General features: G+C 33.9%; 1 protein-coding gene across 3 annotated transcripts in view; it reads right to left on the reverse strand.

The window, feature by feature from the left end:
- The window catches only part of DACH2 (dachshund family transcription factor 2), a 629,817-nt gene that overhangs the window by 139,546 nt on the left and 464,715 nt on the right, over positions 1-25,556 (reverse strand). For all 3 annotated transcript variants that reach the window (XM_007464443.1, XM_007464441.1, XM_007464442.1), the window contains one exon: positions 14,861-15,033. In XM_007464443.1, coding sequence (XP_007464505.1) covers positions 14,861-15,033 — 173 coding nt within the window. The remainder of the gene's footprint in view (positions 1-14,860; positions 15,034-25,556) is intronic.

A 25,556-nucleotide genomic window follows, 5' to 3' on the forward strand; every position in this document is an offset into this window, starting at 1 on the left:
ACTCTTTCCAGCAGCTTGATTTTAGCTCAATGATAGCCATGTCAGACACCTGACCTACAGAACTGTAATATAATAAATTTGCATTGTTTTAAGCTACTTAATTTGTCATAATTTGTTACAGAAGCAATAAAGAACTAATACAGTCATCAATGTAGTATGTTCATTTTTTAATGTTGTTTTATATATTATTATTTAGCATTTAGCTAACATTTGATAATTTTAATGAAATGAACAGCAGTCTTTGAGTATATTATCTACAATATGATATAGTTATTAAATACCAATAATTATAAATATATACTACACCTTAAAGGCTCTATAACTTTTGTCATGCTTCAAAAACAATGTTTTAAGACAGAGAAATATATATTTCATTTATATTTAGTATACAGTTAAGTATACAGTTGTAATACTATGTACACAGGGCAAGATCAAAAGACACATATAAGCAAAGCAGAAGAAGAGAATCATTGTTTTTCCAAATAATTATATTTGTATTTTGGAGGGAAGGTATGGAGATGGGCAGCAAATTATCTATAGACTTTATACCACATTGTTTTACTTTTTGAAAAGACTAGTAGTTCATCAGCTGTGAAATTCAACCTGAAGTGTAGTGATTAAAAATATAATCCCTAAATAGCATGTGTACATACACACACACACCCCAACAAAAGGAATTTCATATATGAGGTCAAAATTATTTTTTTCTTTTCACTGTTCTGTAGTTTCAATGATTCTATGCTAAACTATGTCCATTCAGTCTTTGAATTCTAACATTGGATATTTGCTGAAAACTATGTAATTTAATATCTATGTTTATCTCTAATGGACCTGTAAGTGAATGGATAGGGACAAAGTACAGCAGTTACTGAGCAAAAATAGAACTGAACAAACAAAATCACTGTGTAGTGGCAAACAGGAATAATACACAGCAATATATGCTGCCATAATAAAAAATGGAAAATTTGGGGGTGATTCATAAAGTTGATGGTTTGGAAAAGCAACAGAATTCAAGTGACAGTGATACTTGATCTTGCTCACCCAGCTTATAAAATGAAAGCTCACACTGAATTTTAAAAAAATTGGAAGAACATCTACAAAAATAGAAAATACTATAAATAATGAGAAAAAATACAATGCTATAAAGAGGAATCCTCCAAAATGTTTAAAATTTTCATATGAACAAATAATATGAACTCAAATAATTACTCTTAAACTCTTTCTTTGACATTTTGAACATTACATTAGGTGGAAAAATAAATTAACTTTGAAAACATGACTTAGAGTTACAGTAGCATTTTGCATAAAGTCATATTTCTGCTTTTATATTTTGTAGCCTGCACTTTCCAAATTCGATCAAGGTTCAATTCACTGTTATTGTTTCCTAAGACCTCACAGAGGTCAGACATTTTTCACCATGTAAACAACATTAGATGAATCCAGTGCCTCATACTGATTAAGAATTAGGTGGGTTTAAAAAAATAATCCGTGGCTTCCCTGGTGGCACAGTGGTTGAGAGTCCACCTGCCGATGCAAGGGACCACCTGGCGATGCAGGGGACATGGGTTCGTGCCCCTGTATGGCAAGATCCCACATGCGGCAGAGCGGCTGAGCCCGTGAGCCATGGCTGCTGAGCCTGCGCATCCGGAGCCTGTGCTCCGCAACGGGAGAGGCCACAACAGTGAGAGGCCCGCGTACCACAAAAAAAAAAAAAAAAATCTGTAGGAAACTGGGAATGTTTATTTTTTCCTAAAATAATGAATAGTTCTATAAACAATTTCTACTTTGCAAGTAAACAGATCCATTTTTCAGCCCTGTAATCAGTATGAATCTATTTAGCTACTTAACTGCAATGTGTTTTGGTTCATTAGGTGGCTACCGTTGTGTCTCAGCCTAGTTAAATTTTCACAGCAAGTTAATCTGTTTTATTACAAATGAGAACACAAGTGATAATGTCTTCACCATTTGCCAAATACAGGGTTAACAGCATTTGGAACAAATCGATAAGGGCATTTAAAAAGGAAAATTGCAAATCTATAACTCTAATCATTTTACTCATTGATGACTTAATTTTATTTGGCATTTATGACTTTTACAACACTGTTACTCTTCATGTATTTCATTTGTGCCCCATCAAAAACAGCTGTAGCTCTCCTGAAACACTGCAGAAGTTTTCTCCATATTCAGTCAAAGTAGCAAAGGAGGGAGATTTCCAAAACTGATACATACTTACCCAATCAATCCCCACTTTCCCCTGAAATTAGTAAAATTATCTGCAATAATAACTCAAATTCTAGCATATACTTACATAGTTCAAGGCTTGTGCCTAAGAAGAAAGAGTCATTATAGAAAACATTTTTAATTAGTACCTATTATTCCCTCTTCTATCACACTGTTTCCCTTTTTTGGGGGTACATATGTTCAAAGGAGATGTTCATCATATTAAATCATTTGAAAGTACATTTGAACCTTAATGAAAACCAGGGTCAAAGCTGAGAATAATCAGTTTTATACAAGGTTTAACACAGTCAGTTTGGTAAAAGATTTAGTTTGTTGGCACTAAGATATCAATTCTGCCCATTTTCATGGAGATCCTTTATTTCATCTCAATGTATTTCTTTACATCTTTGGAAATATAATATACACAGAACTTGTGAAGTACTAATACATGCATGTTAAATGTGTTTATATGTATGTGCTCATGTGTGTAGTTGCCTTTTAAAAACACCTATCTCAATGGTAAATTTTACCTCTGATGTTTTATGATATTGATTCTTCTCAAGCATTAAGTGGGGTTATGTAACACAATTTGTATTTTTATTTAATTGGAATTCAACTCTCACTGCAATTACTCTTCCAAATGTTAATCTATTAATGAGTTTCTAAAGGATTTAATGGCATTTCGCTGCTTAGGAGTGGATTTTGGAAGTTTATCTGAATGCTAGATATTTTATTCATGCATTTGTCTTGATATTTCATATTTAATTGATGTGTTCCTTCTGTACTGTCACCAGAGTTATGCAGAAACAGAACAGATTATAATTTGACAGACTTAAATAATAAAATCAGGAAAAAGAAAATAAGAAGTTTGTTCATTGTTGTTGCTAACTTGGGTTACTATTAGTCCTGAGGAAGAATTTGATGCTCAGATTTATTATCTTTGAATACTATTGGATTCATGACACTTTATGAATTTTTATGAATCAGTTTAAGAATTAGTATGTGTTCCACAATCAACAATTTACAAATGTATTTAAGTTAACACAGATGGATATGACAGGGTTTTCATGAATTTAGAAAAAAACAGACAGATGAGGGGGGTACAACTGGAACATGTAACCATGAGAGAGTCCAAAATCATAAGCATGCCCTAACTGTGACCTATGTAATATTTGGACAAAGGACCCTTTCACTTCTTCAATTTGAAACTTGTTCTGGAAGAGGCTGACAGCTGAAGGGAATCAGCCATAATATCTGTTCATAGCATGTAAATGACCTCGAGTGGGAGAATGGATAGTTCAGTGGGAATATGTATAGCTTTCAAATTATGTTGTAGGCTTGGACCTCTGCCACCCATCCAAACACACACACACACACACACACACACACACACCTTAATTCTCACTCAATGCATCTTCATCTCATGTTCTAAAAATAATAATAGCTTTGTCTTTCCACAGAGCACTTAGAATGACTCAACTAGTGATTTTTTCAGTGAATTTGAATGATCACAAAAAAACCCTCTCTGTGTTGACTAATTTTAATACCAGATGTTCACATGCTAATGCCATTGCCTTGTGACCATTTCCAATCAATTCATTAATTGCCAGCTGCTCAGCTAAACAAAAAACACAGCTAATCAGATGATACTGATAAACAGCCAAATAACAGTTTCCTACTTAAATTTCTTAAATTTGTTATCAGAGAAAACCATGGCACACTAATATGACAAAGTTTCCCACAAATACAGAAAAACTGTATTATAAAATATTTAAATGTAGGAAAATATATTTTCATAACAGTCAGTTATTTTACCTATTCTGCTCTCAGGATTTTGCCACATTGAGTAATATAACTGAAGGATGAAAACTTTGAAATCCTAATGTTCTTAATGCAATTTTCAATTCATGTTATATTAGTTATTAGCTACAAATGGTAATATCTGAGCCAACAGTAAAGGGATCTGAGCCAGACCTAAAGACTATGTGCCTGGCATAACAATATTCCCAAACTAGTTTCTGGCCAAAAGACAGAAACAAGCAACAACAACAAAACCAAAACCAAAAAAAGATTTGTTTGCAACCTATAATGTCTTTTCCAGCTTGGGAATTAACGTCTGTATCACCAATGATCATTTATGTTGAAAACAGTCCTCAAAGTTTAATATCCTATGAATCATTAGTTTTCATTCATTCATGCAACAAACATTTATTGAGTGACTAATATACCCATTGAGGATGAAAGAAAGGCCTATGGGTGTCTTCATATGGTGTGTAGATGCTCATAGTTCAGACTAAAGACTAAATAATCCACATATAAACATTCAAAGATAAGTTAAAATAAAATACAAATTAGATCAATTTTGATATCAGAATGGGCACCTCTTTCCAGTTCACACCAGATCCCTAACTTTTCTTTTGTGGCACTGAGATCAAAACAGCCATTGCACATGAACGGATGCTCTCTAGAGGGCGGGTCCAATACCTGTATATGCATCTAATGGTGGGGAACCCTTGGTCCTGGTACTGATAAGAAGTTGCACAGACAAATGTATATAGGGAAAGCTACTTCTTTCTCAGGGTAGCTCTCTGCCATGATTTTGGTTTCTACTTATTATTATTTCTATATGAGTATAGAAAACAAAATAAAAGAAAACATAAGTATAAAACATAATAAAAGAAAATAATATTAGCTAATATATATACTGAGTATTTACTAGATGTCAGACAGTGCTCTAAGTGTGTTAACAAGTTTGTCTAATTTAAGTCTCTTGTTAGCACTGTGAAGTAGGTACAATTATTATCCCCATTTCATTGGGAAATAAGGCAAACTTAGATACAGGCAGGTTAATTAATTTTCCTAAAGTCATATAAAAAGAAATTTTGAAACCAGGATAAAAATACAGGCAGACAGTCTGACTTCAGAGCTTGTGCTCTTATGCATCATGCCATACTGCCTACAGTGAAATCTCAATGCATCTTACTTAGCTGACAAACTATGATGGCTCTAGCCAGAAACAGTATATAATTCTATAAATTTTGGGGGGGATGGTGCATCTGCCTGTTTCAATTTGTGTTTTTGATAAAGCAATGTAACATGATCCTTTACACATATTAGACCCTTGCTAAATCAGTGAATTCTGTGTTCTTGCTCTCTGTTTCCTAATAGAAAAAGATGACAATAATAATGGAGTAAGACAATATTCAGCAATAGCTATCATTTCTGGCCAAATTCAAGGTTAATTGCAATCCACTTGCTGATTTTTCAATCTGTATTATCCTTTTTTGACAAAGATTACTAGTGATTCTGAACTTTCCAACCATCCTCTCTAATGCTCTAGAAGAGTGCTGTCCAATACAATTTTCTGCAGTGACGCAAATGTTCCTTACTTGTGCTATCTAATATAGTAGTCAAGAACCATGTGACTATTGAGCAGTTGAAATGTGGCTAGTTGAAACTGAGGAACTGAAGTTTTCATTTTATTTAATTAATTTAAATTGAAATAGCCACGTGTGGCTAGTGGCTACTATATTGAATAGTGTTGCTATAGTAGGTATGTGCTATGCATCTGCCTAAGATACTTTGTTAATTGTTTACCACCATGGAGGTGGGGAAATTTATTAAACCATAAGCAAATATATATTTTCTTTAGATTTTAAGCTTCTAAAAGTCACATCACTTCTCAGAGCTCTAAAAAGCTGTGGTTTTCTCTCCTACCTGTGAAAAGGAAATGAAAAAGATGAAGCCAGGTCTAGTCTACCTTGGGTTAGCTTTCACTATCTAAGGACATTCTCAAGAGTCAACACCTCTAATCACCTAACTTTTTTCACACTAGGGTAGAAATATTTACACAGTGGTAGAAGAAAAAGGCACAAATGCAATTATGCTCTTTCCAATTTGACTTTATTCTATGTTAAGCTGGTATAATATCAATTGTCAACGAAACTAATTATTCATTCATTTTATAGAGACTTCTCAAACTTTGACTCACATGTTATGCCTTTCTGAAGAAATAAAAGATAATAGGTAAACTTCTTTGAAAAGATTTTGTTTGATTTGCTTAATGGATATGGGAGAATATTGGCATAGAAAGTTTGATTTGATAAACATTTCATATTTCATGTAATGCTTTAAAAGGAGAGTGTTGTCTTGCTCAAACTAGAGATAATTGTTAAATATACAGTAATTCTGTGAGCCGAGTGTTAAGCTGTTGTTAACTTGAAATCAGCCATTGTGGGAATATTTACACCATAGAAATTGGCAAATGTTATAAATCAGAGGGTTTCTTTTTTATTTTGTTTTGTTTATGAAGAGCTGCTTTACAGACACACCACTGGATGCTGGACCAAATATAAACTCTAAAACACTGAACTTTTAAGTCTATTATAGGGATTTGAAGGTTTTTTTTAAAATTTCATTCTAATGTTCAACATTATCACACTAGGCAAACAACAAGATTATGAATAAGTACACTAAGTGTTGCATTCGTTTGAGTTTATGAGTATTCAAACGAACTCAAGTACACTGTCACATTATTAAAACACATATTATGCAAATATGCAATCACAGTTGTATGCATTCTACATTGGTCCTTTTAAAGAACCTGTAAAATTAAGGACAAACATGACACACTGACAATCATCCACAAATAAACTTTTAAGCACAGAGAAAGTAGGAAAACTTAAATCATTATACGTAGTTTCCATTTTTCTTATGACAGGAATCCTGGTGTCATGGAGTATAAAACAAAATCAGCAAAAGCATGTTTTCAAAATAGTATATATTAGTTCATTTTATCTGTTTAAATTTTTAATAAAGAATTCTGTTTTTTTATTTGTGTCTTCCCATTAGGTTATAAACCTTAAAACCACCTGATGCATAACAGGGATTCAATCAATGGAGAACAAAAATTATGGATGGCTTTAAACCAGATATCAGTGGCTTCTTCTGATTCAAATAGCTAACAATATACTTGCTAACAAATGCCATATTGGCTAACCTGAATTATGATTAGGAGTTAACATGACTTATAGATTAGCCTAACGAGTTTTCTGATGCAGATTCAATCAGAAGAAATGGAAACATAGAAATGAAGTGTAAAGAATGTGAGAGATCTAGTTTGCAGAAAGAAAAAGTGAAGCACAGGAATATTAAAATATGTCCTCCCAGGCAATTTAATCAGAAATGCTAAGTGCTTTCAACACCCATTTATGACAAAAACTCTCCAGAAAGTGAGCAAAGAAAGAACAAACTTCAATATAATAAAGGCTATATGTGACAAACCTTCAGCTAACATCATACTCAACAGTGAAAAGCTGAAAGCATTTCTTCTAAGATCAGCAACAGACAAGGATGTCTGCTCTTGCCACTTTTATTCAACATAGTTCTGGGAGTCCTAGCCATGGCAAACAGAGAAGAAAAAGAAATAAAAGGAATCCAAATTGGAAAAGAAGAAGCAAAACTGTCACTGTTTGCAGATGACATGATACTATACATTTGCTACTATACATAGAAAATCTTATAAATGTTACCAGAAAACTACTAGACCTCATCAATGGATTCAGTAAACTGGAAAGATACAAAATGAATACACAGAAATCTGTTGCATTTCTATACACTAACAACAAAAAATCAGAAAGAGAAATTAAAGAAACAGCCCCATATACCATCACATCAAAAAGAATAAAATACATAGGAATAAACCTACCTAAGGAGAAGAAAGACCTGTATTGGAAAACTATAAGATGCTGATGAAAGAAATCGAAGACAACACAAACAGATGGAAAAATATACCATGTTCTTGGATTGGAAGAATGAATATTGGGAAAATGACAATACTACCCAAGGCAATCTACAGATTCAATGCAATCCCTATCAAATTACCAATGGCATTTTTCACAGAACTGGAACAAAAAATCTTGAAATTTGTATAGAGACACAAAAGACTCTGAATAACCAAAGCAATCTTGAGAAAGAAAAACGGAGGTGGAGGAATCAGGCTCCCTGACCTCAGACTATACTACAAAGCTATAGTCATCAAAAGAGTATGGTACTGGCACAAAAACAGAAATATAGGGGCTTCCCTCGTGGCGCAGTGGTTGAGAGTCTGCCTGCTGATGCAGGGGACACGGGTTCGTGTCCCAGTCCGGGAAAATCCCACATGCTGTGGAGCTGCAGGGCCCGTGAGCCATGGCCGTTGAGCCTGCGCATCCGGAGCCTGTGCTCCACAACGGGAGAGGCCACAACAGTGAGAGGTCCACATACCGCAAAAAAAAAAAAAAAAAAAAAAAAAAAACCCAGAAATATAGATCAATGGAAGAGGATAGAAAGCCCAGAAATGAACCCATGCACCTATCATCAATTAATCTATGACAAAGGAGGCAAGACTATACAATGGAGGAAAAACAGTCTCTTCAATAAATAGTGCTGGGAGAACTGGACAGCTACATGTAAAAAAATGAAATTAGAACACTCTTTAACACCACACACAAAAATAAACTCAAAATGGATTAAAGACCTAAATGTGAGACTGTAAATCTCTTAGAGGGAAACATAGGCAGAACACTCTCTGACATAAATTGCAGCAATATCTTTTTCAATCCATCCCCCACAGTAATTAAAATAAAAACAAAAAATAAACAAACCTAATTAAATTCAATAGCTTTTGCACAGCAAAGGAAAACATAAACAAAACAAAAAGACAACCACAGAATGAGAGAAAATATTTGCAAATGATGCAACCAACAAAGGATTAGTCTCCAAAATTTACAAAGAGCTCATGTGGCTCAATACTATAAAAACAAACAACCCAATCAACAAATGGACAGAAGACCTAAATAGACATTTCTCCAGAGAAGACATACAGATGGCCAAGAGGCACATGAAAAGATGTTTAACATCACTAATTATTAGAGAAATGCAAATCAAAACTACAATAAGATATCAACCAGTCAGAATGGCCATCAGCAAAAATCTACAAACAATAAATGTTGGACAGGGTGTAGAGAAAAGGGAATTCTCTTCCACTGTTGGTGGGAATGTAAATTGATACAGCCACTATGGAGAACACTATGGAGTTTCTTTACAAAACTAAAAATAGAACTACCATATGATCCAGCAATCCCACTCTTGTGTATATATCTGGAGAAAACCTTGTTTTGAAAGTACACATTCATCATAATGTTCATTGCAGCAGTGTTTACAATAGCCGAGACATGGAAGCAACCTAAATGTTCATCAACAGATGAATGGATAAAGAAGATGAGGTACATATATACAATGGAATATTACTCAGCCATAAAATGAATGAAATAATGCCATTTGCAGCAACATGAGTGGACTTGGAGATTATCATACTAAGTGAAGTAAGTCAGACAGAGGAAGACAAATATCATATGATATCACTTATATGCAGAATCTAAAAAAAATGATACAAATGAACTTATACACAAAACAGAAACAGACTCACAGTCTTAGAGAAAGAACTTATGGTTGTCACAGGGAAGCATGGGGTGGGGGTGAGGGATAGGCTGGGAGTTTGGGACACACATGCACATACTGCTATATTTAAAATAGTTAACCAGCTACCTACTGTATAGCACAGGGAACTTTGCTCAATATTCTCTAATAACCAAATGGGAACATATTTTGAAAAAGAATAAAATAAAACCCTTTAAAAATAAAAATTTCAAAATATGTGAAATATAAAAAAAGAAATGCTAAGTGCTGGAAATTAAATATGGTTTATGGAGCAAGTCATTCACTAACTTGATATTCTCTATTTCTCATATATTCAAAGCACATACTGCAAGTCCAGCTTCCAAAGGAAATTGTGATTACAGTCTCATGAGCATCAGTGACAACACACAGGCATCAGCTTAACACAAACTATGCTAAAGGAGACTAGCAGGTGTTTTGAAGGATTCTGAAAACAATATCACAGCATTTTTTTAATTCCAGAGATTTAAAAAAATGATATGAAAACAGGAAAAATTTTACTTGAAAGTAAAAAAAAAGATATACAAACAATAAGAATAATTTAAACACATCAATAAGTTTGGTAGATCTTTTTGTGAATATTTGTAAATTTTAATACAACTAAACACATATTTTGGACTTTTTTGTAATGTTTTATAATATCTTACTGTGTATATCAAGTTTCTGATATATATATATATATATTTTTTTTTTTTTTTTTTTTCTGCAGCTGTGTTTTAAATCACTTGAAAGTAGGGATATAATGGAAATACTAGCTGACTTTTAACTACAGAGATGCTTTCCTAGATGACTCTATAATCACATTAGATTGTCTATGCTATGGACTGAAAGCTTGTCTCCCCAAAATTCTAATCCTAAATGTGGTGGTATTTAGAGATGTGGCTTCTGGGAGGTAATAGGTCATAAGGAGGAAACTTCATGTTGGGATTAGTGCCCTTATAAGAAGAGGCATGGTAGAGCTAGCTTCCTCTCTCTCTCTTCACCTTGTGAGGACACAGCAAGAAGATGACTGTCTGCAAACCAGAAAGAGAGCTCTCACCAGGAACATAATTGTAGGCACTTTGGTCTTGGATTTCCCAGCCTCTAGAACTGTGAGAAATTTCTCTTGTTTAAGCCATCTAGTTTATGGTATTTTGTTATAGCCGACCACCTGAGCTCAGACAATGTAATACACAGCAAAGAGGGTTTTGTGAAGCAAGCTGTTGTGACTTTCCTTAATTCATAGTGGATTTGTCAGAAAAAATCAAATTCCATAATTATGTCATTTATTTCTAAATGTTAAATGTTAAATTTTCTGATCATTCAAATTTTGGAAGGACAGTTTACCTCTAAATGGTAAATATAATATAAAAGATCTGATGACTTCAATGCAAATATTTTGTGAGTAATTACAATGAGTAATACAAATTTAAATACCTGTTTTTTTTTATGACAAACTACCAGGATAAAAATAATCTGTAAATATAATAGAGAAAATGTGTTTTTTTTAATAGTTCCTGTATGTGACAAGTAGTAGTACATGATAAACTCTCAATTCATACGTTTGCCCACTGCATGTGATATTTTAATAGATTGAACTTTGAAAACGTGCTTTACCAAGAAGCACATTGAAAACAAATTTCTGTTGAAATATAGATCAACAGAGGTGTGAAATTTCTGTCCATATAATTGGGTACCACAGAGTTAGTATCATATTGATAACTGTTCTTAAAAGAAGGGGTGAGGTTTTAACATATGAACACCTAATTTGTCAATTAATTCAAATATTTTTGTTATGCTAGTTCCTGTGAATTATTATTTTAAAACTAATAACGTTACATACAAGAGCACCTTTGCAAAAATAAACAAAAACTTGGCAACTACATTAAAAGCTTCTCACTACGTATTCACTGAAATCAACTCTTTGTAAAAAAATTTCTTTTTTATTTCCTTCTCATCCTCTGATGGAAATCTATTTCAATAGATTTGCAGAGAAATTTATCAAAAGGAATTCAAAATAAATATTTTGTTTTCAACTGACTTTAGTCAAAATAACTATATGAAAGTAGATGTAATTTTCTTCAGCGTAAAATGGTTTCTGCATAATTGCAGGACTTAAATAACCATGTGATCCATGTCAACTTTGACAAAACAGCATCCAATTGTGTTTGTGAAGGTTCTGACTTCCTCTTAAAATAGGTTGCATATGAAATAGACAAATCAGCAATAAACAAAAATACAGCTATATTACTTTTATACATTAACAATATTTGGATTGTTAAAGGAAAAGATAATTATCCTTTCCATTTCAATCGTTATCTCCACCAATAGCCAAATACTAGTCATGAACTCCATCCCCAAGTGCCTCTTTGATCCAAATTCATCACAAAGCTATCAAAAGTCCCAAACAGAGCTTCCCTGGTGGCGCGGTGGTTGGGAGTCCGCCTGCCGATGCAGGGGACGTGGGTTCGTGCCCCGGTCCGGGAAGATCCCACATGCCGCGGAGCGGCTGGGCCCGTGAGCCATGACCGCTGGGCCTGCGTGTCCGGAGCCTGTGCTCCACGGAGGGGGAGGCCACAACAGTGAGAGGCCCGCGTACCGCAAAAAAAAAAAAAAAAAAAAAAAAAAAAAAGTCCCAAACATTCAACCAAAATGTAGCTGATTCATTCTGAGTAATGGTCATTAAGAAAGTAAACAAAGGTACTTCTGAAGAGCCATAATCATGCCTCTATTGAGAGTATTTTTTCATCATTTCAAAGTAAGTGTGACAATTCCATTACTGTAAATAATGATTTTTTCATAATAGTTTCCCTGTTTTGTGTGGGGTCACATTTATATAGTAGCCATCCAGTTTCAAAATCATAGGAAACTTATTCCATCTTTTTTTTTTTTTTTTTTTTTTTTTTTTTGGGATTTGTGCCTTTTTTCTTTTTTTTCTTTTTTTTTTTTTTTTTTTGTATTTAGAAGATGGCTCACGGGCCCAGCCACCCCACGGCATGTGGGATCTTCCCGGATCAGGGCACGAACCCGTGTCCCCTGAATTGGCAGGCGGACTCTCAGCCACTGCGCCACCAGGGAAGCCCCTATTCCATCTTTTAAATAATGTTCATGGGTGATTTTTTGTCTCAAAGACAACTCAGATTCCTGGTTTACGTTCTGATCAAGTATTCAAACAGAGCTCTGATTAGCTGGGGTAGACTAGTTCACTGTGGACCACAATCTTTACAGGAAGCACAATGCCTCTTGGCCATGGAAATATATATGGAGCTTAATAAAAATTTATGCGTTTTTCTTTTCCTTTCCTACAAAGGTTATGTTTTAAATTTTCTTTTTTTTTTTACGTCTTTATTGGAGTATAATTGCTTTACAATAGTGTGTTAGTTTCCCCTTTACAACAAAGTGAATCAGTTATACATATACGTATGTTTCCATATCTCTTCCCTCTTGTGTCTCCCTCCCTTCCACCCTCCTTATCCCACCCCTTTAGGTGGTCACAAAGCACCTTGTTGATCTCCCTGTGCTATGCAGCTGCTTCCCACCAGCTATCTATTCTATGTTTGGTAGTGTATATATGTCCATGCCACTCTCTCACTTTGTCACAGCTTACCCTTCCCCCTCCCCATATCCTCAAGTCCATTCTCTAGTAGGTCTGTGTCTTTATTCCTGTCTTACCCCTAGGTTCTTCATGACATTTTTTTCTTAGATTCCATATATATGTGTTAGCATATGGTATTTGTCTTTCTCTTTCTGACTTACTTCACTCTGTATGACAGACTCTAGGTCCATCCACCTCACTACAAATAACTCAATTTCATTTCTTTTAATGGCTGAGTAATATTCCATTGTATATATGTGCCACATCTTCTTTATCCATTCTTCATTGTTTTAGAAGTCCCACAAACTGGAAGCTAATTTAAAATGGAACAAAAATGTCTAGAATCTCACATTTCTTCTGCCTTCACTTCTTTTACTCCCATGTGCATCTATTAAAATCATATCAATATTTCAAGGCCCAGCTCAAATCCATCAACTGTAATACCCTTTGTGATTCCTGCTCCCTCTTTCTTCAATCTAGGTTTGATCTCTTCCTCTTCTAAATTCTGGTAATACTTGGTTATTCTCTATGCTATCCATCACAGGCTTATGTAAGTTAAATGGTACTTGTTGTTTGTCTTAAATTTAGTTTGTGAGTCCTGGAAGTCAGGAATTATGTCCTATTCATATCCTATATTTCTCTCTCTGTGATGTGTAAATATCAAGAGTATAATATTTGTTGAATAAATGGAGGAACAAAGGAACAAATCAAGGGTTTCCCAGATTAGCTATACTCTTTTGATCCTATATACCCTTATATTATCTCCTCAACAAAAGGAAAAATATACTAAAGAGCTTAGTTCACGTGTTACTTAGAGGGCAGAGAGACCCTGTGACAAACTAATAGGAGACATAAGGAGGATTATAAAATATTATTTGTGTTTCACTACCCATTTATCCTGAAATTTTGAAAAATTTTATTCTAGAATATGATGATAATGATATAAATTATCATAAGCATTTATTTAATGTTTCACAGTTTTAAACTATATTTTACTCATATTATCTCCAGACAGCCAATGAAATAAGTGGTATAGATTATTACTATCACCTATATTTTACAGTTGTGGAAACAAGTTCAGGAGGGTTAATTGTCATATCCAAGGTCATTCAGCTATTAATTGGCAGAATAAGAATTGAAATTCAGGTCTTTCTGACTATACGCCTTGTATGGTATATACTACTCCACAACTGCATCACAAACACCAAAAAGATGCACTGGTTACTTTGTCTCACACCAGCAATGGGAATGGATTTTGCACATTCTTCTACTCTGTCCTTAGCTGGGCACACCTCCCACACACTCTTCTTATGAATGCAAGACAGGAAGCTAGAAGTAAAGGTCATATCTGTGGTCATATAATGAAAAAAAACAATAACAATAACAAAAATAAAAAACTAAAAACACCTTAGCAGGCTTAGTCAGAAATCAAACTCATCAATACTTTATGTTAAGCAACTGAATCAATGAGCTGTGTGTTTATACTGAAGATCTAGTGGTATTGCTATTATTTTATCAAAATTTACATGTAATTAACACCTTTGTCCTCTTCTAAATCATGATTCTTACCTTTATAACTGAGGCCCCAGCTCTGGAGAGTGGACTGTGAATCTGGGCTGCAGCAGCCATGTTGGCAATAGTATTGAGATGGTTCATCTGATTCATTGCCATGGCAACTGATGCAGGAGGTAAGCTGACTGGAAGTAGGGGATGAGGCATCATCATAAATGGCAGATCCAGTCCTAAAAGAGACAGCACATGTTAAATTACTATGTTAGTTACATTGTCTGGACAAAGGGAAATCACATCAAAATTGATCCTATAAAATAGTAAAAAAAAATCTATATTTCACTCTTGTTGATTTTTTTTAATGAATTTTTAATATATCCTAGTATCTCTTTGAGAAATTACTAGTACTTATGGGATTTAACATTGTTTTATAATTTAAAAATATTCCTATGTCCACAGACATTTATTTAACAATATTCCTTGTTCATACTCTCACTGCCAAAATAGTTTCAAGGTTTAAACTTTTTTACTTATAAAAACAAACAAAAATCTTTGAGCTGAACATCACTGTTTAACAAAAAGAAGTAACTTTCTTTTTAAACATTATAATGTACTGATGTGTAGATAGTTTCTAGCTTAACTCTTTCTTTAGGAGACATAATAGTGGCGCTAGTATGATAAGATATAGATTCTCTAGGCTTCAGAATTATTGAAGAAAATAAGACTTGGAATATGTCCTACTCCTTTAGTTATAAATCTCTAAAACGAATGTATATAGGTCTAATTTGGAACCTTTGTCTGTAAGGAATAACTCCCATATCAAAATATCAGCCTGTTTTCCAGTTTAATAACAAATACCAATATCTTTGAGTAGCGTCAAGAATTCCATTTGTTTTCTTATGCAATGTGAAATATTTCTCACATATTTTGAATTTCTTAATATCTTTCAAGTACTATCCACATTACACTTGTGGTAGCCACAGATACGTCATCACGAAAATGGTAACAAATTAAAATAGTTGTCTACTTTCCCCTTATAAGGTTGGGATTTGTGAAGAAATACCTTTAAGCAGAGGATAAGGAAAGTTAGCCTAACATTACGGATGTTAACATGACTACAATAAGTAAACCATAGCACTTTATAATGTATTTTAAACTATTATCTTGATAGTAATCTTGCCTTCTTTTGGACATGAGCCCAGAAACTATCAGTCTTTAACAGATGTTCTAAAACATGCTTGCCTAAAATTTTCCTAAATTATTACAGGCTATTAACATTCTACTATGGGCAATGTTTGTGTTCGTCTTGCACACAATTATCAACTGTTAATAACATCTCTTTTTCTTCTTTGCCATCCCCTCATTTTTTCTTGCTTCCCATATCACAACAGCAAGTGTACAACAATGAATCTATAGGAAATATATTCACAGGCCCCTTAAATATCTTTCCTCAAAACAACAGTAACAGTAATACAAACACTTTACACACATTTTTTAGGACAAAAAGGAGGCTAGAAGGAAGAAACATTGTGAATTGATTTGAAGTCCATCTCCTGGGTTCAACAATAATGGTTGAATTAAAGTCATTAACAAAACAATTTCAAAAGCAGCACAATAAAACAAACTTCCGGATATGACAGGTCTCATACATTAAAGTGTTTATCTCTATTAAAGAAACTTGTAAATAAAGAATACAACCATCACCAATATTTCTGATAAAGATAGCTACAAAATGCACTGTTATCAGAATTACACAAGAATAATAAAAAAGCTAGAAACAAATTTTGCATGGAACCCCAGAAGGGAAATATATTCTATACTTCCTATGACTCCAAATCCTCAAAGAATATTGATAAAGCATTTTAAACTTTTCCCCATCACTGCACTTATGACTCAGTCTCTGAATCCTTTTTAGGAGCAATCTTTCAAAACATACTTTTCAGTTGTGAAACCTTTTTCCTGTGATTATTAATTTAAAGCCTGAACACAATGTAAACACTGAATTCAAAATGGATTTCTGCACCCCGTTTTAAATTGGTTTATTTTCAGTTAAGCTTTCAAAATTACTTAGATATATATGCATTTTATACGTTAACCATCATACAGCTTTGCTATAATGATAGGATATTCCATAACATAAATTAATCACTATTTATCTTCCCCTAAGAACCTTCACTTTATGCTCCATAAAATAGCAACCATCAATAACATAAATAGATTTCTATATAAGGTTCTCATTTACCACAAACCCAAGATAATTATAGACTTCCAATTCTTCTTTATGTACTCAGTATTTTAATAGAAAATTGATCAAACCGTAGATGAAAAGTAGCCATCAGTGCCTCCATTTACCTCTCAAATGCTTAAATAAACTTTTGTTCAGTTTACTTTTCCCTTAGCAGTATAATAATCTTTCCTTATTCTCCAAAGTTTTCCAGCATCATCCAGATACCATCTGGCGGTATCAAGTCATATGCCTACTTAAAGTCCAATTGACATGCAAACTAAATGCAAACCACAAACAGAATTTAACAGCTCATTGACAGTTTTAAAATACAACTCGTCAAACATTTCAAATAACCATGAAGGGCTTAAAAGTCACAATTTCAGATCATGACCTACAATAACTAACCATGAATTGACTATAGTACCCTGGAATTTAAGCTAATATTTATATTACAGGCAAGTTTAACAGTGACCCCAGTTGAGCTGCACATGCAAAGCATATGCAAATACTGAATTATGTAAGTCAACCTTTTCCCAAAGCTGGAAACATTACGAGCCATCAATAGTATACAACACTCCAGCAATCTGGCTCATTTAGTCACATGTCAGAAATGTACAGCAACTTTTAATAGAATGGTAATGAAGACAAACTCTTTTTAAATATCACCAAAATGAATTTTTCTTTCCTGTCAACCAAAAGGACATCAGGCAGACGACTATAAGCACTCTTTCTAATACATCTTGGTATTCTGGCAACTCCTATAACTTTTATGTAAGTGCATGGCACCAACTCCTCCCAGCCATTAAGGTTACAAACTTCAATAATACTCTAATCTTCCCTCTAAAATATCACATTGATTTGGTTTCCAAGTCATGTTTTCCTCTGTGATATATTGCATTCTACAGTCAGGCACTAATCCCACCATGCCTAGAAGGTAACCTGTCTTCCTGGTTTTCCTATGCCATTTAATTTGCCTTTCCACTTCAATTTTAAGACTTTCAGTGGCTACTCACTGTCTCTAGAATAAAATATAAGCTCTTTGGTTTCATGTGAAAATACCTTTCTAGCTTTGATATCTCACTATATCCCTCTGTGTATGCTCTACTCTAGCCCCTCTGGACTAGTTGTAGCTCTCTGCAATTTTAACTTACCTTAGCCTTCACTTTTGTTGATGCCTCTCTCTGGAATCTACCACTCTAACACATTTATTTGGGTATGGTAAAAGTCCTCCTCCTCTTTTTAATCAATGGGCTTTAATTTTAGAGCAATTTTAGGTTTACAGAAAAAAAAATGAGCAGAATTTACATAGAATTTCCATATACTTCTCCTCCACCAGCAGTTTCCCGTCTAAGTAACATCATGGATTAGTGAGGTACACTTGCTACAATGGATGAATCAATATTGATACATTATTATTAACTACTGTCGATAGTGTGCAATAGGGTTCATTCTTTGTGTTGCAAATTCTAAGGATTTTCACAAATGCACAGTATCATGTATCTACCATTACAGTGTAATACAGAATAGTTAGTTTAACTGGCCCTAAAAATCCCCTCTGCTCCATCTATTCACCCCTCCTCTTATACTTGGCTTTTAATGTCTCTATAGATTTGCCTTTTCCTGAATGCCATATAAGTGGACTCATACAGTATTTGTTTTTTTCAGACTGGCTTTGTTTCTCTTAGAAATATGCACTAGTCTTTTCCAGGCATCACAATTCATTTGTTTTTATTGCTAGCTATTCTTCCATGGCATGGATATACCACAGTTTGTTTACTCATTCAGCTATTGAAGGACACTGTGGTTTGCTTCCAACTTTTAGCAATTATGAATAGAGTTGCTATAAACATTGGTATGTAGATATTTGTGTGGACATAAATTTTTAATTCATTTGATAAACAAGGGAGACTCTGTTTAGCTTTGTGAGAAACTGTCAAATGCTTTCCAATATGGCTGTCCCATATTGCATTCCTACCAGCAATGAATGAGAGCTCCTCTTGCTCCAAATCCATATCAGCAATTAATGTTGATGAAGTTTTGGATTTTAGCCATTCCAATAGGTGTCCAGGAGTATCTCATTTATTTTAATCTGAAACTCCCTTATGGCATATGATGTTGAGTATATTTTCATATGATTATTTGTCATCTGTATATCTTATCTGATGAGGTGTCTGTTCAGGTCTTTGACCCGTTTTTAATTAGGCTATTTCTTTTTTTTTAATTGAAATATAATTGACTTACAATGTTATATTAGCTTCAGGTGTACACTTGGTGATTCGATACTTTTATAGATTATGCACCATACAAAGTTATTATAAAATATTGACTCTATTCCCTGTGTTGTTCATTACATCCCTAAATCTATTTGTTTTATAACCTGTAGTTTGTACCTCTTAATCCCCATCACCTATTTTGCCCTTCCCCCCACACCTGCCCCTTGTGGTAACAACTAGTTTGTTCTCTGAATCTGTGAGTCTGTATATGTTTTGTAATATTTGTTAATTTGATTTGTTTTTTTAAATTCCACATATAAGTGAAAACATACAGTATTTGTCTTTCTCTGTCTGACATTTCTCTAAGCATAATACCCTCCAGGTCCATCCATGTTGTTGCAAATGGCAAGATTCAAGTGCTGAGTAATATTCAGCACTTGAAATGGCAAGATTTCAAGTGCTGAGTAATATTCCACCTCTTCTTTAACCATTCATCAGTTGTAGACATTTAGGTGGCTTCCATTATCTTGGCTACTATAAATAATGCTGCTGTGAACAGTTAGGTACATATTTTTTTCTTTCAAATTAGTATTTTTGGTTTCCTCAGATAAATACCCAGGAGTGGAACTGCTGGATGGTATGGTAGTTCTATTTTCAATATTTTGAGGAATGTCCATATCATTTTACATAGTGGCTACACCAATTAACATTCCATCAACAGTGCATGAGGGTTCCTTTTCTCCAAATCCTTGCCAATATTTGTTACTTCTTATCTTTTTGACAGGCATGAGGTGAGATCTCATTTTGGTTTTGATTTGCATTTCCCTGATGATTAGTGATGTTGAGCATACTTTTATGCATCTGTTGGTCATCTGCATGTCTTCTTTGGAAAAATGTCTATTCAGGTCCACTGCCCATTTTTTAATCAAGTGATTTTTTGATGTTGAGTTGTATGAGTCCTTTGTATGTTTTGGATATTAATGCCTTATCAGATATATCTTATATAAATATCTTCTCCCATTCAGTAGGCAGACTTTTCTTTTATTAATAGTTTCCTTCACTGTGCAGAAGTTTTTTTTTTTAGTTTTAGGTAGTCACAATGGATTATTTTTGCTTTTGTTTCCCTTGCCTGAGGACACATATTCAAAAATATATTGCTAAGATTGATGTCAAAGAACTTACTGCCTATGATTTGTTATAAGAGTTTTATGTTTCAGGTTTTACTTTTAAATCTTTAATCTGTTTTGAGTTTATTTTGTATATTGTGTGAGAAAGTAGTCCAGTTTGATTCTTTTCCGTGTAGCTGTCCAGTTTCCCAACACCATTTACTGAAAAGGCTGTCTTTTCCCCATTGTAAACTTTGCCTCCTTTGCCAGAGATTTATTGACCATGTGAGTCTCGGATCATATCTGGGCTCCCTATTCTGTTTCATTGATCTATGTGTCTGTTCTTGTGCCAGTACCATACTGTTTAGATTACTGTAGCTTTGAAGTACATCTTGGAATCAGGGAGCATGACACCTCCAGCTTTGTTTTTCTTTCTCAGGATTGTTTTGGGGTCTTTCGTGTTTCCATATAAATTTTAGAATTACTTGTTCTAGTTCTGTGAAAAATGCCATGGGTATTTTGATAGAGTCTGCATTGAATCTGTAGATTGCCTTGGGTAGTATGGTCATTTTAACAGTATTAATTTTTCCAATCCATGAGCATACCGTTTCCTTCTATTTGTTTGCATCATCTTCAATTTCTTTCATCAATGTCTTACAGTTTTCTAAGTACAAAACTTTTAAATTCTTGGTTTGGCTTATTCCTAGGTATTTCATTCTTTTTAATGCAATTGCAAATGAAATTGTTTTCTTAACTTCTCTTTCGGATAGTTCGTTGTTAGTGTATATAAATGCAATAGATTTCTGTAAACTAATTTTGTTTCCTACAACTTTACTGAATTTGTTTTTTAGCTCTAATAGTTTTGGGTGGTATCTTTAGAGTGTTCTCTATATAGTATCACATCATTTACAAACAGTGACAGTTTTTACTTCCCTTCCAATTTGGGTTCCTTTTATTTATTTTTTCTTATCTGATTGCTGTGGCTAGAATGATCTTGAATAAAAGTGGCGAGAGTGGGTATCCTTGTCTTGTTCCTGACCTTAGATGAAGTGTTATGAGCTTTTCACCATTGTGTACTCTGTTGGATGTAGGTCTGTAATATATGGCCTTTATTATGTTGAGATATCTTCCCTCTATACCAATATTATTAAGAGTTTTTAATCATAAATGGATGTTGGATTTTATCAAAAGCTTTTTTCTGCATCTATTGAGATGATTTTTATTTTTTGTTTTGCTAATGTGGTGTATTATGTTGACTGAGTTTCAGATATTGAGCCATCCTTGCATCCCTGTAATAAATTCCACTTGATCATGGTATATGATCTTTTTAATCAATTGCTGATTCAGTTTGCTAATATTTTGTTGAGAAGTTTTGATTCTATGTTCAACAGTGATATTGGCCTCTAATTTTATTTTTTGTGGTGTCTTTGTCTGATTTTGGTATAAGTGTGACATTGGCTTCATGGAATTAGTTCAGAAGCTTTCCTTCCTTTTCAATATTTTGGAATAGTTTGAGAATGATAGGCATTCACTCTTCTTTAAATGTATGGTAGAATTCACCTGTGAAGCCATCTAGTACTGGACTTCTATTTGTTGGGAGTTTTTCTATTATTAATTTGATTTCCTTACTGGTCATATTTTCTATTTCTTTCAGAGTCAATCCTGGGAGATTGTACATTTCTAGAAATTTTTCAATTTCTTCTAGGTTGTCCATTTTATTGGCATGTAATTGTTTGAGGTAAACTCTTAGGATCCTTTGTATTTCTGTGGTATTGGTTTAAATTCTCCTTTTTAATTGTTGATTTTATTTAGTTGGGTCTTCTCTCTTTTTTTCTTCATGGGTCTGCCTAAAGATTTAACAACGTTGTTTACCTTTTAACAGAACCAACTCTTAGTTTCCTTGATCTTTACTATTTTTGTCTCTATATCATTTATTTCTGCTCTGATCTTTATTATTTCTTTCTTTCTACTAACTTTGGTTTTTTTTTTTCTATTTCCTTTATGTGTAAGGTTAAGTTGTTTAAGATTTTTCTTCTTTCCAGGAATGGACTTATATCACTATAAACAACCCTCTTAGAATTGCTTTTGTTTTCCATAGATTTTGATTTTTTTTTTCTATTTCCATTTGTCTCCAGGTACTTTTAATTTCCACTTTGATTTCTTAGTGACACATTGATTGTTCAGTAGCATATTGTGTAGCCTCCACATTTTTGTGTTTTTGCAGTTCATTTCATTATGGCTGATTTCTAGTCTCATAGTGTTGTGGTGGGAAAAGATGCTTGATATGATTTCAACCTTGCTAAATTTATTGGGACTTGTTTGTGGCCCAGCATGTGATCTATCCTGGAAAGTGTTCCATGTGCACTTGAAAAGAATGTTATTCTGCAGGTTTTGGATGGCATGTTCTATGTATGTATCTTTTAATTCCATCTGATCTAATGTGTCATTTAAGGCCAATGTTTCCTTATTGATTTTTGTCTGAGTGATAGATCCACTGATGTAAATGGGGTGTAAATGTCACTTAGTATTATTTTCTTACTGTCAATTTCTCCCTTTATGTTTGATAGTATTTGCTATGTATTTGGGTACTCTTATGTTGAGTTCACATATTTTTATAATTGTTATATCTACTTGTTGGATTGATCCTTTTATAATTATGTAATGCCCTTCTTTCTCTTGCTACAGTCTTTGTTTTAAAGTCTGTGTTGCCTGATATAAGTATTGCTACCCCAGCTTTCTTCATTTCCATCTGCATGAAGTACCTTTTCCCATCCTCTCAGTTTCAGTCTGTATGTGTCTTTAGATCTGAAGTGAGTCTCTTATAAGCAGCATATGTATGAGTCTTGTTTTTTAATCCATATAACCAAACCTGTTTCTCTTGGTTGGAATATTTAGTCCATTTACATTTAAAGTAATTATTGATAGATATGTACTTACTGTCATTTTGCTTTCTGATTGTTTTTGAAGTTCTCTTTTGTTCCTTTCTTACCTTTTGTTCTCTTCCCTTGTGATTTGATGACTATCTTTAATGTTATATTTGAACACTTTCTCCTTTTTTGTGTGTATCTATTATAAGTTTTTGGTTTGTGTTTACCATGTGGTTCATATATTAAGTGGATGATCTCTTAAGTTTAAGCAGATTCTAACAACCCTGCATTTTATTCTCCATCCTTCACAGGTAATGTTTTTGATGTCATATTTCACATTTTTTTTGTTTTGTATACCACTTAACTACTTATTGTGGATATAGATGATTTTACTACTTTTATCTTTTAACCTTATTACCAGCTTTTAAGTGGTTGACCTACTACCTTTCCTGTATGTTTGCCTTTACCAATGAGATATTTCCTTTCATATTTTTTATATTTCTAGTTGTGGTCTTTTCTGCTTAAAGAAGTTCTTTTAACATTTCTTGCAAAGCAGTTTTAGTGGTGCTGAACTCTAGTTTTTGCTTGTCTGTAAAACTATCTCTCCTTCAAATATGAATGACAGCCTTACCAGATTGTTTATTTTTGGTTGTAGGGTTTTGCCATTAATCACTTTCATCATGCCAGTCATTTCTGGCCTGCAAAGTTTCTGCTGATAAGGGTCTGATTGTTTCATGGAAGTTCCCTTCAAAGTAACCAGCTGCTTGCATATTACTGTTTTTAAGATTTTCTCTTTATTTTTTGTCATTTTAATTATAATTTGTCTTGGTGTTGGTCTGTTTGGTTTCACCTTATCTGGAACCATCTGTGTTTCCTGGACCTAGATGTCCATTTCCTTTCCCAGGGTAGGGAAGTTTTCAGCTATTATTTATTCAAATAAGTTCTCTGCCCTCTCTTTTCCTCCTGCGCCCACCCCCCCAGCATGCTGATGTTAGAATGCTTGATGTTGCCCCAGATGTCTTCTAAACTGTTCTCATTTTTTTAAATTATTTTCCTTTTTTCTGTTCAGCTTGAGTGATTTCCACTACTCTGTCTTCCATTTTGCCAGTGCATTCCTCTGTATCATCTAATCTACTATTGATCCCTTCTAGCACATTTTTTATTTAGGTTATTGTATTCTTCATTTCTGTTTAGTTCTTCTTTATATTTTCTAACTATTTGTAAAGCTTCTCACTGTGTTCATCTATTCTTCTCCTGACTTCATTGAGCATCTTTATGATTATTAAATTGAACTCTTTATTGGGTAGATTGCTTGTTTCCACTTTGCTATGTTCTTCTTCTAAGGTTTTGTCTTGTTCCTTTGTTTGGAACACATTCCTCTGTCTCCTCACTTTGCCTAATTTTCTATGTATATTTCTATGTATTAAGTAGGTTGGTTACATTTCCTGATTTTGGAAAATTGGCCTTTTATAGGAGACGTTCTATGGGGCACAGCAGCATAAACCTTCTGGTTGGCAGAGCTATGTGCTCTAGGAGTGCCTTCTGTGTGGGCTGCATGAGCCCTTCTGTTGTGATGGGTTCAACTACTATGGGCACACTGGTAGGTGTGGTTAGTCCCCAGCCCATTTGGCTGCCAGGCCTTTCCTTGTGCAATGGCTTCAAGCTTACTGATGTGTAGGGCTGGGTGTTGACTGGGCTCGCTGCACTGCTCAGGCAGTCCCAGGGGTTGTACCAGCCCACTGGTGGGAGGGTGGTTCTCAGCATGGCTGGCTCCTGGGTTTTCTTATCTACTTTGTCTCCATTATTTTTACTTTTTGCTGTTGTTCTTTTGTTTTTTTTTTACTTGATACCTGATTACACAAGAAGTATTTTAAGTACAAGCAAAATCATCAATATCCCAGGTTACTAATATTCATGGGCCAGTCTATGTCTTTAATTGGTGTATTTAGACCAATCATATTTAAAGTGATTATGATAGTTGGATAGGTAGCTATCATATTTGTTACTGTTTTCTATTCATGTCCTTGTTTTTTTCTTTTTTTAAGTCTTGTCTTCCACTCTTTTGTTGCTTTCTCTGGTGTTAACTGACCATTTTATATGACTCATTTTTCTCTCCTCTTTTATCATGTTAATTATACTTATTTTTTTTTAAAAATTAAGTGATTTCCCTGGAGTTTGTAATATATATTTTACAACTTATTTAAATCTGCTTTCAAATAACACTAAGCCATTTCATGGGTAATGAAGTTACCTTATAGCAGAGTATTTCCAATTCCTCCCTCCTGTCCTTAAAAACATCACTGTCATTTATATCACTTATTCACATATCCATAAAGTATAATC

This window comes from Lipotes vexillifer, unplaced genomic scaffold (genome assembly GCF_000442215.2).
Source record: "Lipotes vexillifer unplaced genomic scaffold, Lipotes_vexillifer_v1.1 scaffold38, whole genome shotgun sequence".
In the NCBI taxonomy this organism is placed as follows: Eukaryota; Metazoa; Chordata; class Mammalia; order Artiodactyla; family Lipotidae; genus Lipotes; species Lipotes vexillifer.